Source organism: Colletotrichum aenigma (assembly GCF_013390185.1).
Source record: "Colletotrichum aenigma strain Cg56 chromosome Unknown KSG_Cg56_contig07, whole genome shotgun sequence".
Taxonomy (NCBI): domain Eukaryota; kingdom Fungi; phylum Ascomycota; class Sordariomycetes; order Glomerellales; family Glomerellaceae; genus Colletotrichum; species Colletotrichum aenigma.
This window is the reverse complement of record NW_023500913.1, coordinates 177152-189159: the sequence shown is the minus strand read 5'-3', so window position 1 is coordinate 189159 and position 12008 is coordinate 177152. Positions and strand designations below refer to the sequence as shown.

Sequence of the window (12008 nt, the reverse complement as noted above, 5' to 3'; positions counted from 1 at the left end):
ATCCAAGACTTACTTCAAGTAGCTTTTGATCGTTAATGTGAGCGCCATAATCAAGCTCTCGGTGCACCTTCATAGCGTCTTCAATCGCCGCATGAACCTTATCCGTGTCATCGGAGTCTGGATAAATAATGCAATAGACGAGAAGAATTGATGTGGCGCAGAAGAGAAAGTGGGAGGTTGTCTGTGTCTGTGTCAACATCACTCGGTAAGACCAAGAAGGCTTCTACTCACCCAGAAAGCGGCGTTGTATTTGCATTCATCCGCGCCAACATTGGTCGCAAGAGACACCACTGCAAGGGCATTGTCAACGCATGCTCTGATACGACCAGAGCAGGAGCTCGAGGACGGCGTACTCGGCGTCTGGTCGAGAAATTCTCGGAGCAGGTAGCCTCGGTATGTCATCATCTTGTTGAAAAGAAACGCAGCCTGCGTGGTTCGTTGCTGCCTCCGCAACACCCACGAAACTTCGTAGAACTCTTAATCCCCGCCCCTTTCCTTTTCTTGCCGGGGGTGAAAGAAGTCAGGGGTATCTCGGAGCCAATCATTAATTTCTTGTTCCAGCTCGGTCACAATTTGCTCTTGAGACTCTGGCGTGTGGACTGCCCCGAGATAAAGTCTGGAAATGGCGAGCCCAAATATCTTGGTAAGTCTGCGTGGAAGAGTTAGAAAAGCGAAATTACGTACTAGCTTCAGGATACTGGCCTAGCGTGGGCAACTACTCCTGTGAGTAACCGTTTCTCAGTCGTTGGAAGATAGCATTCCATGGCGGGATTTAGAGCGTGCGGATACGGCATATTAACATCCGAATCATGTATTGCCATCGGTCTACCGAGAATGGCAGCGAGGTATCTGTAGCGAGGGAATTCTATGTTCAGCTACTTCTCCAGTTTTCAGGGAGGGAGGAATAACATTCACCGATCAATCATAAACATAGCCCAAAAAAGGCATCGCCTGAAGTGACCTTCGATGGGATCACATAGCTTCTGTTCGCGGTGGATGTCTACCATTTGACTTAGTCTGACGGCGCAGCCTAGTGACATCCAGGCGCTGTTGAATCGACCAGATCCCACTTCGAATTGACACTGAAAACTGATCAGCCAAATCTGTGACATGTGTGGAAACGCACGAACCTTCAGCATGACGGCTTGAATGTGTCTCAAGGAAGGAGGGAATTGACCTTGAGTCTTTGCGAGTCTTGTTTCCGCAGCCTGTAGAAACTTGTATCTATCTAAAAGTTAGCGAATGCTGTACTAGTGGTTCTCAAAGTCAATTAATGCACGACTTCTGTCTCCAAGGCGGCAATGGTTCGTTCTTCCAGGATGACATACATAAGCATCTTACTTTCGATTAGTATCTATACTCCTGTACGTGTTGAGGAAGAAACTTTACCCAATGGCCATGACCGAAAACAACACTGCCATCCGGTCGTGGTCTCTTGTGACTGATTGATCGTCGGCATCTACCTTTTCGAATGTGTCTAAAACTTCACGACGAAAGACATATCGATATGTTACGGAAGCGTGATCAAAGAAACAATCGACGTATCCCTGAGTGATGGTTTTGGGCGGAAGGCTGAAGATCGAGGGATCGTTCGAATCCAAGAGATCTTGTTCTCTGCTGAATAGACTCCGGGGGAGACCTTGGCCGACTTTGGCAAGATGGTCCGAGACGCGGCGAAGAAAGCCACGAGCACTGGCATCTCCTTCCGAGGTCAACCGGGCGGGGGTTGGTGGAATCGACTGTCTATTCTCATTGTGTGAATCTTGGGTTTCGTCCCCGGTCCTTTGAGAAGCAACGCTGGCATTCGATGACTTGGCAGCGGTCCTGGAGGATGTTCTTGCTTTACCGGCTGTGACGCGGCCTCGGCGTTGCTATTTGCCTTGTCAGCGTCTGCAGAACCAGTCATCTCCGCTTCGCCCTTCTTACCGGATTCAGCCTCTGAACACGATTGTATGACGAGACGTAAGCGCATTCTGGTGTGAACAACGCAGCGATTAGCTTTGAAGCAAAGTGGGAGACTCGTGTTCGAGCTGCACCTATTTCAGAACTCAGGCAACGGCGGCAAGGCTCGCGACCATCGCATTTGGACTTCCTTTTCTTGCAGGCACTTTGAAGGCTGTCAGAAACAGAGAGAATAGGAGGCGCAGACTGGGAGGACGGGAAACTGACTCGCAAGCCCTGCAGCATTATTAATTTCTTGCCGGAAAGAAGGAAAGAAGAGCTGTGTGACCAAGGTAAGGTACTGACCGAGTGACGTATTTCTTTTTGGTGGTTGAGGTCGAGACTGGAGTTGATTGATGTTCATCCTCCATTGTGCTTGTCTACTGCATAGAAGATGCAGATCTTTCTGTTACTTCAACCGGTTCACGATGCGTTTGTCATCGGTGACAATGAAGGGGCAAGATCAACGATCGAAGATGAGGAGAGACGTCTCCCCGCATTTGCAGCGTGGCGGCCGGGAATTTAATCGCTGTGCTTGCCCCATTGCATGGATGGGTTACTGCGTCAGCCGGGGCGTGTTTAGGTACGATCGCCGCAGGCCCGAGACGCTGTAAGATGACATAGTGGTTCAAGACACTGAACGGTCTATTTTCTGCTTGTTCAGCCAAGATGAAATGTTGTACATCTTGCTTAAACCCGATGTAAAATGAGAAGATAGTCTTTACATTCTACCAGTCTTCCTTCTGAATGGCAAGGAAGCCCCCTATGTTGAACCTGCAACGCGCCAAAAGCCCTGTCGCTCCAGCGAAGCAGTGCAATTCTACGCCCTACCAGACGACCCGAGCACCTCGACCATCAAGCGTTCGACACCTTTTGAATACTCCTCAACTCCCTGGACTTGCAGTGTTGTAAGTTCCACCTTGGAACAGTTTTCCTCCAAGTACTTGTGATACCCATTGCGCACGTTGCGGTTCTGGTTCACCTTGACCATTCCCTTAGCCATGCCCACCTGGACCATTTCGTCTGACAGCGGGTGCGTGCCGTGCAGAACCAGCGGCGTCGCCTCCCCAAGAGCTTCATGAATCTTTTCTAACCTACGACACGACTGTGAGCCAGGCACCAGCGGGCACCGGAGCATTGGTTGTGAGCTTACCTATCAAGTTGCCAATGTTTCTCCGCGCCTCCAGGGGGATACGGTCCGTGGACGTTGCCAAAGCTGGGCGCAAGGAAATGAACCCCCGTCTGCTTGATAAATTCGGCGGCGCGATCCGGATCCGTCCATACGCTCTCGAGGTCGACGGTCGGGAGTCCGTCTTCTCCGCCCTCCATCCTTCCTAGCTCCGCTTCAACGGTCATGTTCTTTTCGCGAGCTCTATCCACGACAGACTTGACGTATCGAATGTTTTCCTCCTCTTCGAACATAGAACCATCGACCATTATTGAATCAAAGGCACATTCCAATGCCATATCGGCGTCGCTCGGCTTTAGGCAGTGATCGAGGTGGACCGCAATTGGCACCGATGCAGCATGTGCTGCTTCAGCGGCGAATTTGATGAAGGCAGGCCCTTGGAAATGCATCGACCAGGGGAAGAACTGGATTAGAGCCGGAGAACGACATCTTTCAGCGGCCTTGATCACGGCTAGAACACCTTCAGTGTTGTACCTGGTCATAAATTAATTATATATTGAAGACCACCTGAGTGTTGGTAGATACATACACACAGAAGCCTCCGACGCCATAGCCTCCTCTTTTAGCGTCATGAATGATTTGTCAAGTTCTGTTTCCTTCTGGGTATGCCATTGTAGAGGTACGTTCGAATCCGAGTTGTCTTGTAAGATGCTTCTTGCTCCCCCGAGCTCTTGGTAGATCCTCACGCCTTCTCAATTAGCATCATTTAAAATCTTCAGCAAGACTCGATTACGAAACTGTTCCTTCGTGGTTGTGGAGCTATGGCGTCGGAGATCCCATGTTGCTGTCAAGGGGGAAATTTCCGACGTTCTTTAATTGACTTACTAATTCCGACGGCGACTATGAGTGGCCACCAAGATTCCGACTGATATCCAGGCACCCGCACAAAGTACCTGGTGTCGGAATTCGCAATTGGAAGAACAGGTAGAATATAGCAATATCCTATGTGTAGAGCGGGGCTTGGCAAAAGAAGAAAGATCATAAACAATACTGCCATTCTTGAGAGTTAAAACAAATGTCCCAATTAAACACCGTACGTGTTTGCTGGATCGGTGGATAAGCAGCACAAAAAGAGGCATCTCTCCCAGGTTTAGGTTCACTAGCGATAACCAAAGGTGTTTTGTAAGATTGTGGCTCGATACAATGGTACTCAATGTTAAGCTGGGATTTTCATTGATATTCTTATTGACGCTGAATAAGAAGAGTGAACTCATAACTCCTGCCTGTAGTGTTGAGGCTCTACCTAGCCACCACTACGCCAGATTACTTGACCGCCGAGTCGGCCCAAATGGCGATGTGAGTACCTTTCATACTGGCGAAGTATTGCGGATTAGATATGAGAAGCTTCACGATAATTCCGTACAACAGGCTATTTGCCCCTTGCTGGCAAATAATGGCATGTCAGGCATTGACTCTTGCCTGCTGCTGTTTTCCGACCCGAACGAGGAACTCATCTGGGACCCTTATTCCGCATCCAAATCATGCCTTACTTCCATATCCGATGCCAATCGCTCCCCAAGACCGAGAAGACCCAAGCCATCTCCTACAACGGGTAGTTCCTCCATATCAAGAAGCTCCGCTGGATGCGAGTCAAATACCTTCCTAACCTTGTACGTCGGCTGTGGGCTGGTAATGAGCAACTTGAGAGAAGCTCGCCCGTCATAGTCGTCCTCCACAAGCTCTACCAGTGCCAAAACGACAACGTCCATGCCTTGCATGAATCTCTGCTCGTAAAGACTGATCCCGTCTATTATACAGAACACATTTGAGTTACCAGGCAGCCGTCGAATAAGCCAAGTGAAGATATCGCATAGGAATTCGATGTCGTCCCGCTCAAGATCCTCAACGGAGTACTCCGAATCATATTGAAAAGGATAAAGGCCGCTCTGGAACAGCAATTGGGAGATCAAGGACCGAATCATGGCCGAGCCACCGTTGTAGACATCCCCGGCAAGATGTCGCCCGCAAAAGAATACAAGACTGATGCTGGTACCACCTGGCCTCCTCAGCATGTGCGTCAGGAGCGTACATACCACTGAAAGTGAAGTGATATCGTACGGCGGTTCGAGATTGTCGTGCACCAACAGCTTTGACGACCCGCGAAACGACATCCAACTGCTGAACAGACGATTTTCGAGAAGTTGCTGCGCCTTCCCGCTGTCCCCATGCATTATGAATCCAAAGTTCTCGACTACATCCCGCATATCTTCGTCATCTATTCGAGGTATTCGCAAATATGATGTGATTTCTCGAGGTGGCCCTAACAATGGTGTGACGGGCGGTGGTAACGGAGAAGGGACTCTCGAGTGCGGGCCCACGTTTACAACATCTTAAGTCACTATTAGCCACTTTTTTCAACTATTTTGACAGAAAACGTACTCTGTCGATCGCTTAATAGACTTAAAACGATGTTCTTTAAGTCTGCTAAACCCTCATTGCAACGCAGACTATTTTCAACCAGCTGCTCTAAAGATGTACTTGACACATGCTGCTGGTACATCATTCGAGCACTCTGATGCTTGAGATACTCGCTTTCTACGCAAATAATCAGTCTTGTTTGCTCAGCATCAACTGTGGGTCTTTTGAGCATACCGTTGGTTACGCGATGTGCAAATGATCTCTGCGATTGCTTTTCCAGAGATGCGCAGCAAGTTTTGACATCATTGAGATTCTGAACAAGCCGCTTTTTGTAATCTGATCCTGAGAAGGTTGCGCTCGCCGCTCTCATGACTATATCAATGAATTAGGAAGTCCAGATGTCCGAGGATTCGGACTAGGTGAGCACCTGACCTCGACCTCCAACTAACACAGACTAGATGGTTATTGCTTACATTGATGACTTGTGTAAAATGCAATTGCGCTTTCCACAGATATGACTATCGCGCAAATCAAGCGGGTTGACGCCGCGATAATGTTCTGGTCCTTTGGGTACGTGCGCATAGAGAAGTCTATCTCTTCGAATACTTCAGCTAGGTTCTCGAAGCTTGTTTGCATCTCTTCTCTGACTTCGGATGCCTTTTGGTAGGCCTTTGACTGTTGTTAAACCCTTCAATATTACAGCAGCATACCTCATATTTTACTTACATCCAATACCAGTTTGATAGCCCCAACAACGGGCTTTGCAAGGTCTATCTCGGGGACCAGCCTCGCACCCTGTTGTAGAGTAGCAACATGCTTGTCCAAAACGCCTCGCATCTTAGCCCTAGCCCATCCAACGTGTTTGTTGGGGTCGGAGAAGTCATAATGTTTCCGAGCGGCTTCCAATTGATTTTGGATGTCTTCCCATGTTGAAAAATGTCTTATGGCCCAAGATGCTTTTGTGATTGGGCAGGGAACTTCTTCGATCTGAATCATTTCCATTGCTCGAGGAAGGATATCCATCCAAAAGTCCATGTCATGAACACCACAGGCCTCCGGTCGTGGCAAATACTGCTGAGGTGAAAATTCCGCTGCTAGCCCCAAATTTCTCCCAAATGAAGGGCTCAAGTCAAAAGTGGCGTTCATCTTATCCCAGGGTGCTGGTAGAGCCACGTAGCGTCCCTGCGAAAGGTCGAAGAGCGTTTTGCCGGTGTTGAAAGCTGGATGATATGATGACAGTTTATTTTCAATAAAATCGACAGGAAGGGGGGATTCTCTGGCGAAAAATTGAGCCGATGACTGGTTGGATGAATAAGCCCCGCTCATGGTTGGTTAATTTAGATCGTGTCGAGCTCGAGATGAGTCCGAGTGCAGCAGCCGCATCACAAAGCGAAGACTCATGCGTATTCAGGCAAGACACATCTCCTTCTTCCCTTCTGGATTCGCAAGATGCATGTCAAGAAGAGGGTCCAGTAAAACGCAGGGTATAAATGGCTCTGCCTGTAGCTTGGATAGAGTGTGAGATTCTCGGGGGGCGGGGAGGGAGGGGGGGAGGCTTCTGCGGAGCTATGTCAGGCCGTCTGGTTGTACAAATGTACAAATCAGGTATTTAGTCTTGGCGGCACACCCATTCCTTCGCCTGGTGAAACGGCTTGCATATATTGATGACATGCATTTACATCACACACACTTCTTTCTTCTTGATTCGCTCTCGTTCGCCGGTGCCCTTCACTAAAGGCCAATACATCCCTGATGCCCACCCACTTGCACGCTACTGGAGGGTACATCATCCGTCCATAGGTCATCAGGAGGTTCTGAGCCCGGCCGCCACATCATCAGATGGAGAAAGAAGACCGGCCTCGTGTTAAGGTTACGTAGCCTGATCTGGAAGGGGGGCCAGACTGCTGGCCAGCTATATCATCAGCCGAAAGGTAGGCACAGCTGAAAGATAGCTTTCCTTGCCAGCCCCAGCGCTTTCATCTTTGCTGGCTACAACAATTCAACAACGGAATAGACTTCGGGGGAGAGAAGTGATCATGAGTGGGAAAATGCAAGCTGATGATGTTGCTCCCTTGGACAGTACCTCTCCCAAATTTCATACCAAGAGCTGTTGAACTGACCACTCAGAAGCGCCCCTAGGTGGAGCCGATGAACGAATTACACAAGAAATTATGCCATCAGACGCATGGAAGATTCAGTGAGAGTCCAAGACTTCCAGCAGAGGCTTCACGAGATTGAGTCCAAAATCGGTCTCGTCGACATCATGTTCGGCCTTCATAAGTCAACGACAGAAGCAATGGGCCATGGAAATTATGATGCCTTACTTTCGACAGTGTCTCCTAATCGAGTTCATCGTTGGGACAGATACCGTGGAGAGGTCAACTTTCTCACAGATAGTATGTTTTTCATGCAGAGAATTCGGAACTCATACAAGGTGATTCTCGACATGGAGAAACATCGAGAGGAAGCTCGAGAAAGGAGAATAAAGGAGGAAGAAAACGCCATTGAATCAATTCAGGTGCGGGAGATCAGCACAAACGCTTTTTTGAAGGGAGAGCGCGCCAGACTGAGCCAAGCTGATTGGAATGATTTCCTGACGGACACACGCTTTGAAGAATCAATCCTTTACCCGATTGAAGTAGTCGTTGGAGAACCAGAACCCCGGATGATTTTGCAACTCACCGGACCAAAAGCTCGCAAATCACACCCAGCCGAACGAATCCTTTATGTTGAAGGTGATGAAGAGACAACCAGAAACCGAGCATTGCCTGAGAGAATCAAGATCTATTCAGCACCATTAATGCTCATAATGTCACAAATGACGAATGACATCTACTGGAAGAGCTATTTGGGTGCCTCGATTATGCTGTTGCGCCCATACCAAGACTTGTTCTACTTCGAATCACCACTGCGGCAGTGGCTTGCTCGTTTGGAAAAAGACTTTGAAGGATTCGATGGTTCTTCAGGCGTCCCAGAAGTCTCTGTGGTCAGTGGCGAAAATGACAACAACACTAATGAGAGAGGCCCTCCCATATACGAGAGCTCAGTGGACTCCTTGTCGCCGCCAGCACCTATTGTTGCCGAACAGAATACGGTTGTAGAAGCGGAACATCTTGGGCAGAACAAAATCGACCATGAGAGTGTTCCGACTGACAACAACGGTGCGACTTCCGACAAAGCACAAGTGGACATCGAGAGCAGCGAAGATGACTCCGATAGCGAGAATAATGACATTGCTGTTCGCGAAAAAACGTTGGTGAATTCGATTACAGCTTTGATTCATCTCCGCAGCCTCATGGAATTCATCGATAATGAAATCAAGCCCAGGAAAGAGGATGTGGAGAGTCCGAAGTGCAGTCACATAAACTTTCATGACTTATGGCACCTATTCAAGCCCGGCACGGAAGTCATAGAGCAAGGCGGAAAGCAAGCCTTCGTCGTCCTCCGGGTTGAGGTTCCCGTTCACAAGATCGAAGAGCCTTGGGGACGGTGGAGTAAGCGATTGGACGACGACGTAGAAGAACAGGACACTAAGGATCGATCTCATTTTACTCTCCATTGCGCATCTATCGACTTTGATGGAAAGAACTTTGGTCCTGTCCCAAAAGCTTTCATCATTCCTCCCTTCGGCGATCTGAAGCCCGTCATGTCCCTTCCAATCTATCCCGTTCGATTCAAAGGGCCGGAGATACGGCGAAGCCTCGTTCGAAGGGGCCGACTTCTGTTAGAAGTAGCGGACTTTAAGGCTATGTACTACGCAGGGGCCACTCTCGACAAAGGGGACGAAATCGACAGTCAAGTTGTCATTGATTTTAGCGAGGCGTTGGCAGACGAGGGGAGGTCAGCAGCATGGAAACCTACTATTAACCCTGTCAACACTGCCCCAGAAGAACGAAGACATGCTTACTGCAACGCAAGTTGCTGCCGTTACCACGGAACATGGGACGGATACTCCACTGACTTGAAGATGACCACGGACTATATCGGATCCCTAGTGCCAGACGCTAGAGCTAGGTCCCTCATTCTGTCACCGAGATCTCTAGAGGAAATACTTAGCTCCATTGATGAGCTTACAGAGACAGAGCTTCTCATCATGAGTTACAGGGTTTTCGGATTTGTTCTCCGGAGTCGCAAATGGGGTAAGAGTTACTGCTATCACTTGAACCCGATACATATCCGACTCTGCCGCATTTGCTAATGCTTTTCACGCTTCAGCCCAGCTTGACCTGGCTCTGCTACGATATGAGAACTCTGGTGCGAGGGATCTCACTATCGATGCCTTCGAGCGACTCGAGTTGCCAGAAGGCCATCGAGAGCTGGTCCAATCTCTTGTTACGCAGCACTTTCGCAACAGACAGTCTTCGTTCACAAGGGACGCACAGACAGACCTGATTCAAGGAAAGGGTACGCAACTTGTCTACACTGCTCAGCGAAGCTCACGTCCAAATTCTACGACACTCACTAACGGTAGTATATGTACTAAGGCAAGGGTTTGATCATGTTGTTGCACGGAGCTCCAGGCGTCGGCAAGACAACTACTGCGGGTGGGTAACGAAGTACAACGACTTAAGTATTCTTTTGGGCAGTTGCTCTGACCGAAATATAGAAGGAATTGCCGAGCTTTTTCGAAAGCCTCTGTTCCAGATTACTTGTGGTTAGTGCCATCTACACACATTAGAAACGTCTTTAGCAATTAATACTGATAATACAATCTGTTTGGTTTAGGGGATTTAGGTACTACCGCCAAAGAAGTGGAGGAAGATCTTGAGAGAAGCTTTGCACTGGCAAGTAGATGGGGTTGCATTCTACTCCTCGATGAAGCAGACGTATTCCTCGCTGCTCGTTCTAAGAATGACTTCGCACGTAACGGATTGGTGGCGGGTGAGTCCTATAATATCGTTTCATGACTGATGCCAGCAAGCCCAAAGCTAACTGAGTATTCTTATGCAGTTTTCCTTCGAGTGCTCGAGTATTACACAGGCATTCTGTTCCTCACTACTAATCGTATTGGTGACCTCGACGAAGCCTTTGCCTCAAGGATACAGATGAGTCTTCACTATCCGGAACTTGATGAGCTGAAGACTCTGAAAGTCTTTAGACTCCATCTCGATCTCATTAATAAAAGGTTCAAAGATCAGGGTCGAACGATAACGTACGATATCTCGTCAATCGAGGACTTCGCCATTCAGCATTTTGCCGATCAACCATACAACCGATGGAATGGACGGCAAATACGCAATGCTTGTCACACAGCGTTAGCTCTGGCTGAGTTCGATGCGCAAAAGAATGGATCAGAGATCAACTTGGAGATTGACAAGTCCGCCCCAGTGTCACTCCAACTCAAGTATTTCAAGATCGTTCAGAAAGCCTACCTCGACTTCGGCGAGTACTTGGCCGACATTCAGGGCACAGAAGGTGACGACAGGGCATTCCAGCAACGACTCCGTGCAAGGAAGAATACGCCTTTTGAGAAGCAAAGCTTGTTCGACTCACGACCGTCACACCCGGCTCCAGGACAACGCCAGCGACCAGCCCCCGCCAACAGTAGACCGTCGGATATGTCGCCCTCATTCAACAGAAAGGCTGAATCGTTCCACGATGACCAGTATCACCACCAGAGACAAAATTCTACTGCGGCTAGCTCACACTTGCAAGGTTACGGGAATGCAGCTCCCTCCAGCACAACTCCAAGAGTACAGCCAGATGCTACAGACTTCACTCATCCAGGCTACACGTACAGAGATGGAGCTCAAGGCAGCCCAAGTAGAGTCCCTTACCCCGGAGGCAACACGCCCCAGACGTGATTTTGCCACACAAAAAGGTGGAAAGTAGCGACAAGTACTGTGCGTGCTATGAGGTAACGTTTGACTTTGCGTCTCGGCATCTGGTTTAGAAGATTACTTGATATTTGCGGTATCGCGGACTTCTTTGGTTGACAAATTGATAAATCTTTTCCTGTCTCATTGTTATCTCATAGAACCAAATTGAACCACTCTCGTTAACTGCACTAAAGCTCTTCCATCATGCAGCCACTGCAGTAACTAGGATGAGCGGTTGAGACATTATCCGCCCCACATGGAATCGACAGTAAGATGTTCAGACTATGAGCCACAGTCGAGAACCCATACTCACTCAGAGAGCCATGCTTCGTTATCTGAAGGCTTGGCTACACAGTCTAGGGACCCTTGTGGCAGATCAACATTCCTGCAGTGAAAATAACATTAATACGAATACATACCTAAGTAGTAATTGTAGCTCTCATTAGAATACAAACGGTCTCATCAACTTCTAGCGAGCATCCGGGCTCTCGGCCGGCGTTCTAATAAGGGCCGCTCCGTGCTAGGAACTCGCAAAGTGCCCTCGACGGACAGCAAGGAATACCCCAACGTCGAAAACATCGCCCGATTCTCTTTCATTCTACTCCAATCTGGCAGATTGAATGAGTACCATCGATCATTCCTCATTGAATTTCTTTCTGCTTATTTCTAATGATCCTACATCTTAGAGGACTAGACATCCG

At 48.7% G+C, this 12008-nt stretch overlaps 3 protein-coding genes across 3 annotated transcripts; 1 reads left to right on the top strand and 2 right to left on the bottom strand.

The window, feature by feature from the left end:
* Nucleotides 1-2761: 2761 nt before the first annotated feature.
* CGCA056_v010328 (putative fructose-bisphosphate aldolase) lies at nucleotides 2762-3378 on the bottom strand (the record flags this gene model as incomplete). Its single annotated transcript, XM_037325575.1, has 2 exons — nucleotides 2762-3035; nucleotides 3095-3378. The coding sequence occupies 2 exons, from the start codon at nucleotides 3376-3378 to the stop codon at nucleotides 2762-2764; spliced, it is 558 nt and encodes a 185-aa protein (XP_037175071.1).
* Nucleotides 3379-4593: 1215 nt separating this feature from the next.
* CGCA056_v010327 (uncharacterized protein) lies at nucleotides 4594-6325 on the bottom strand (the record flags this gene model as incomplete). The annotated part of the gene is made up of 5 exons (XM_037325574.1): nucleotides 4594-5459; nucleotides 5510-5665; nucleotides 5723-5860; nucleotides 5962-6157; nucleotides 6215-6325. The coding sequence occupies 5 exons, from the start codon at nucleotides 6323-6325 to the stop codon at nucleotides 4594-4596; spliced, it is 1467 nt and encodes a 488-aa protein (XP_037175072.1).
* A 1972-nt stretch (nucleotides 6326-8297) lies between these two features.
* CGCA056_v010326 (uncharacterized protein) lies at nucleotides 8298-11292 on the top strand (the record flags this gene model as incomplete). The annotated part of the gene is made up of 5 exons (XM_037325573.1): nucleotides 8298-9627; nucleotides 9704-9892; nucleotides 10095-10142; nucleotides 10214-10369; nucleotides 10439-11292. The coding sequence occupies 5 exons, from the start codon at nucleotides 8298-8300 to the stop codon at nucleotides 11290-11292; spliced, it is 2577 nt and encodes an 858-aa protein (XP_037175073.1).
* Between the last annotated feature and the right edge of the window lie 716 nt (nucleotides 11293-12008).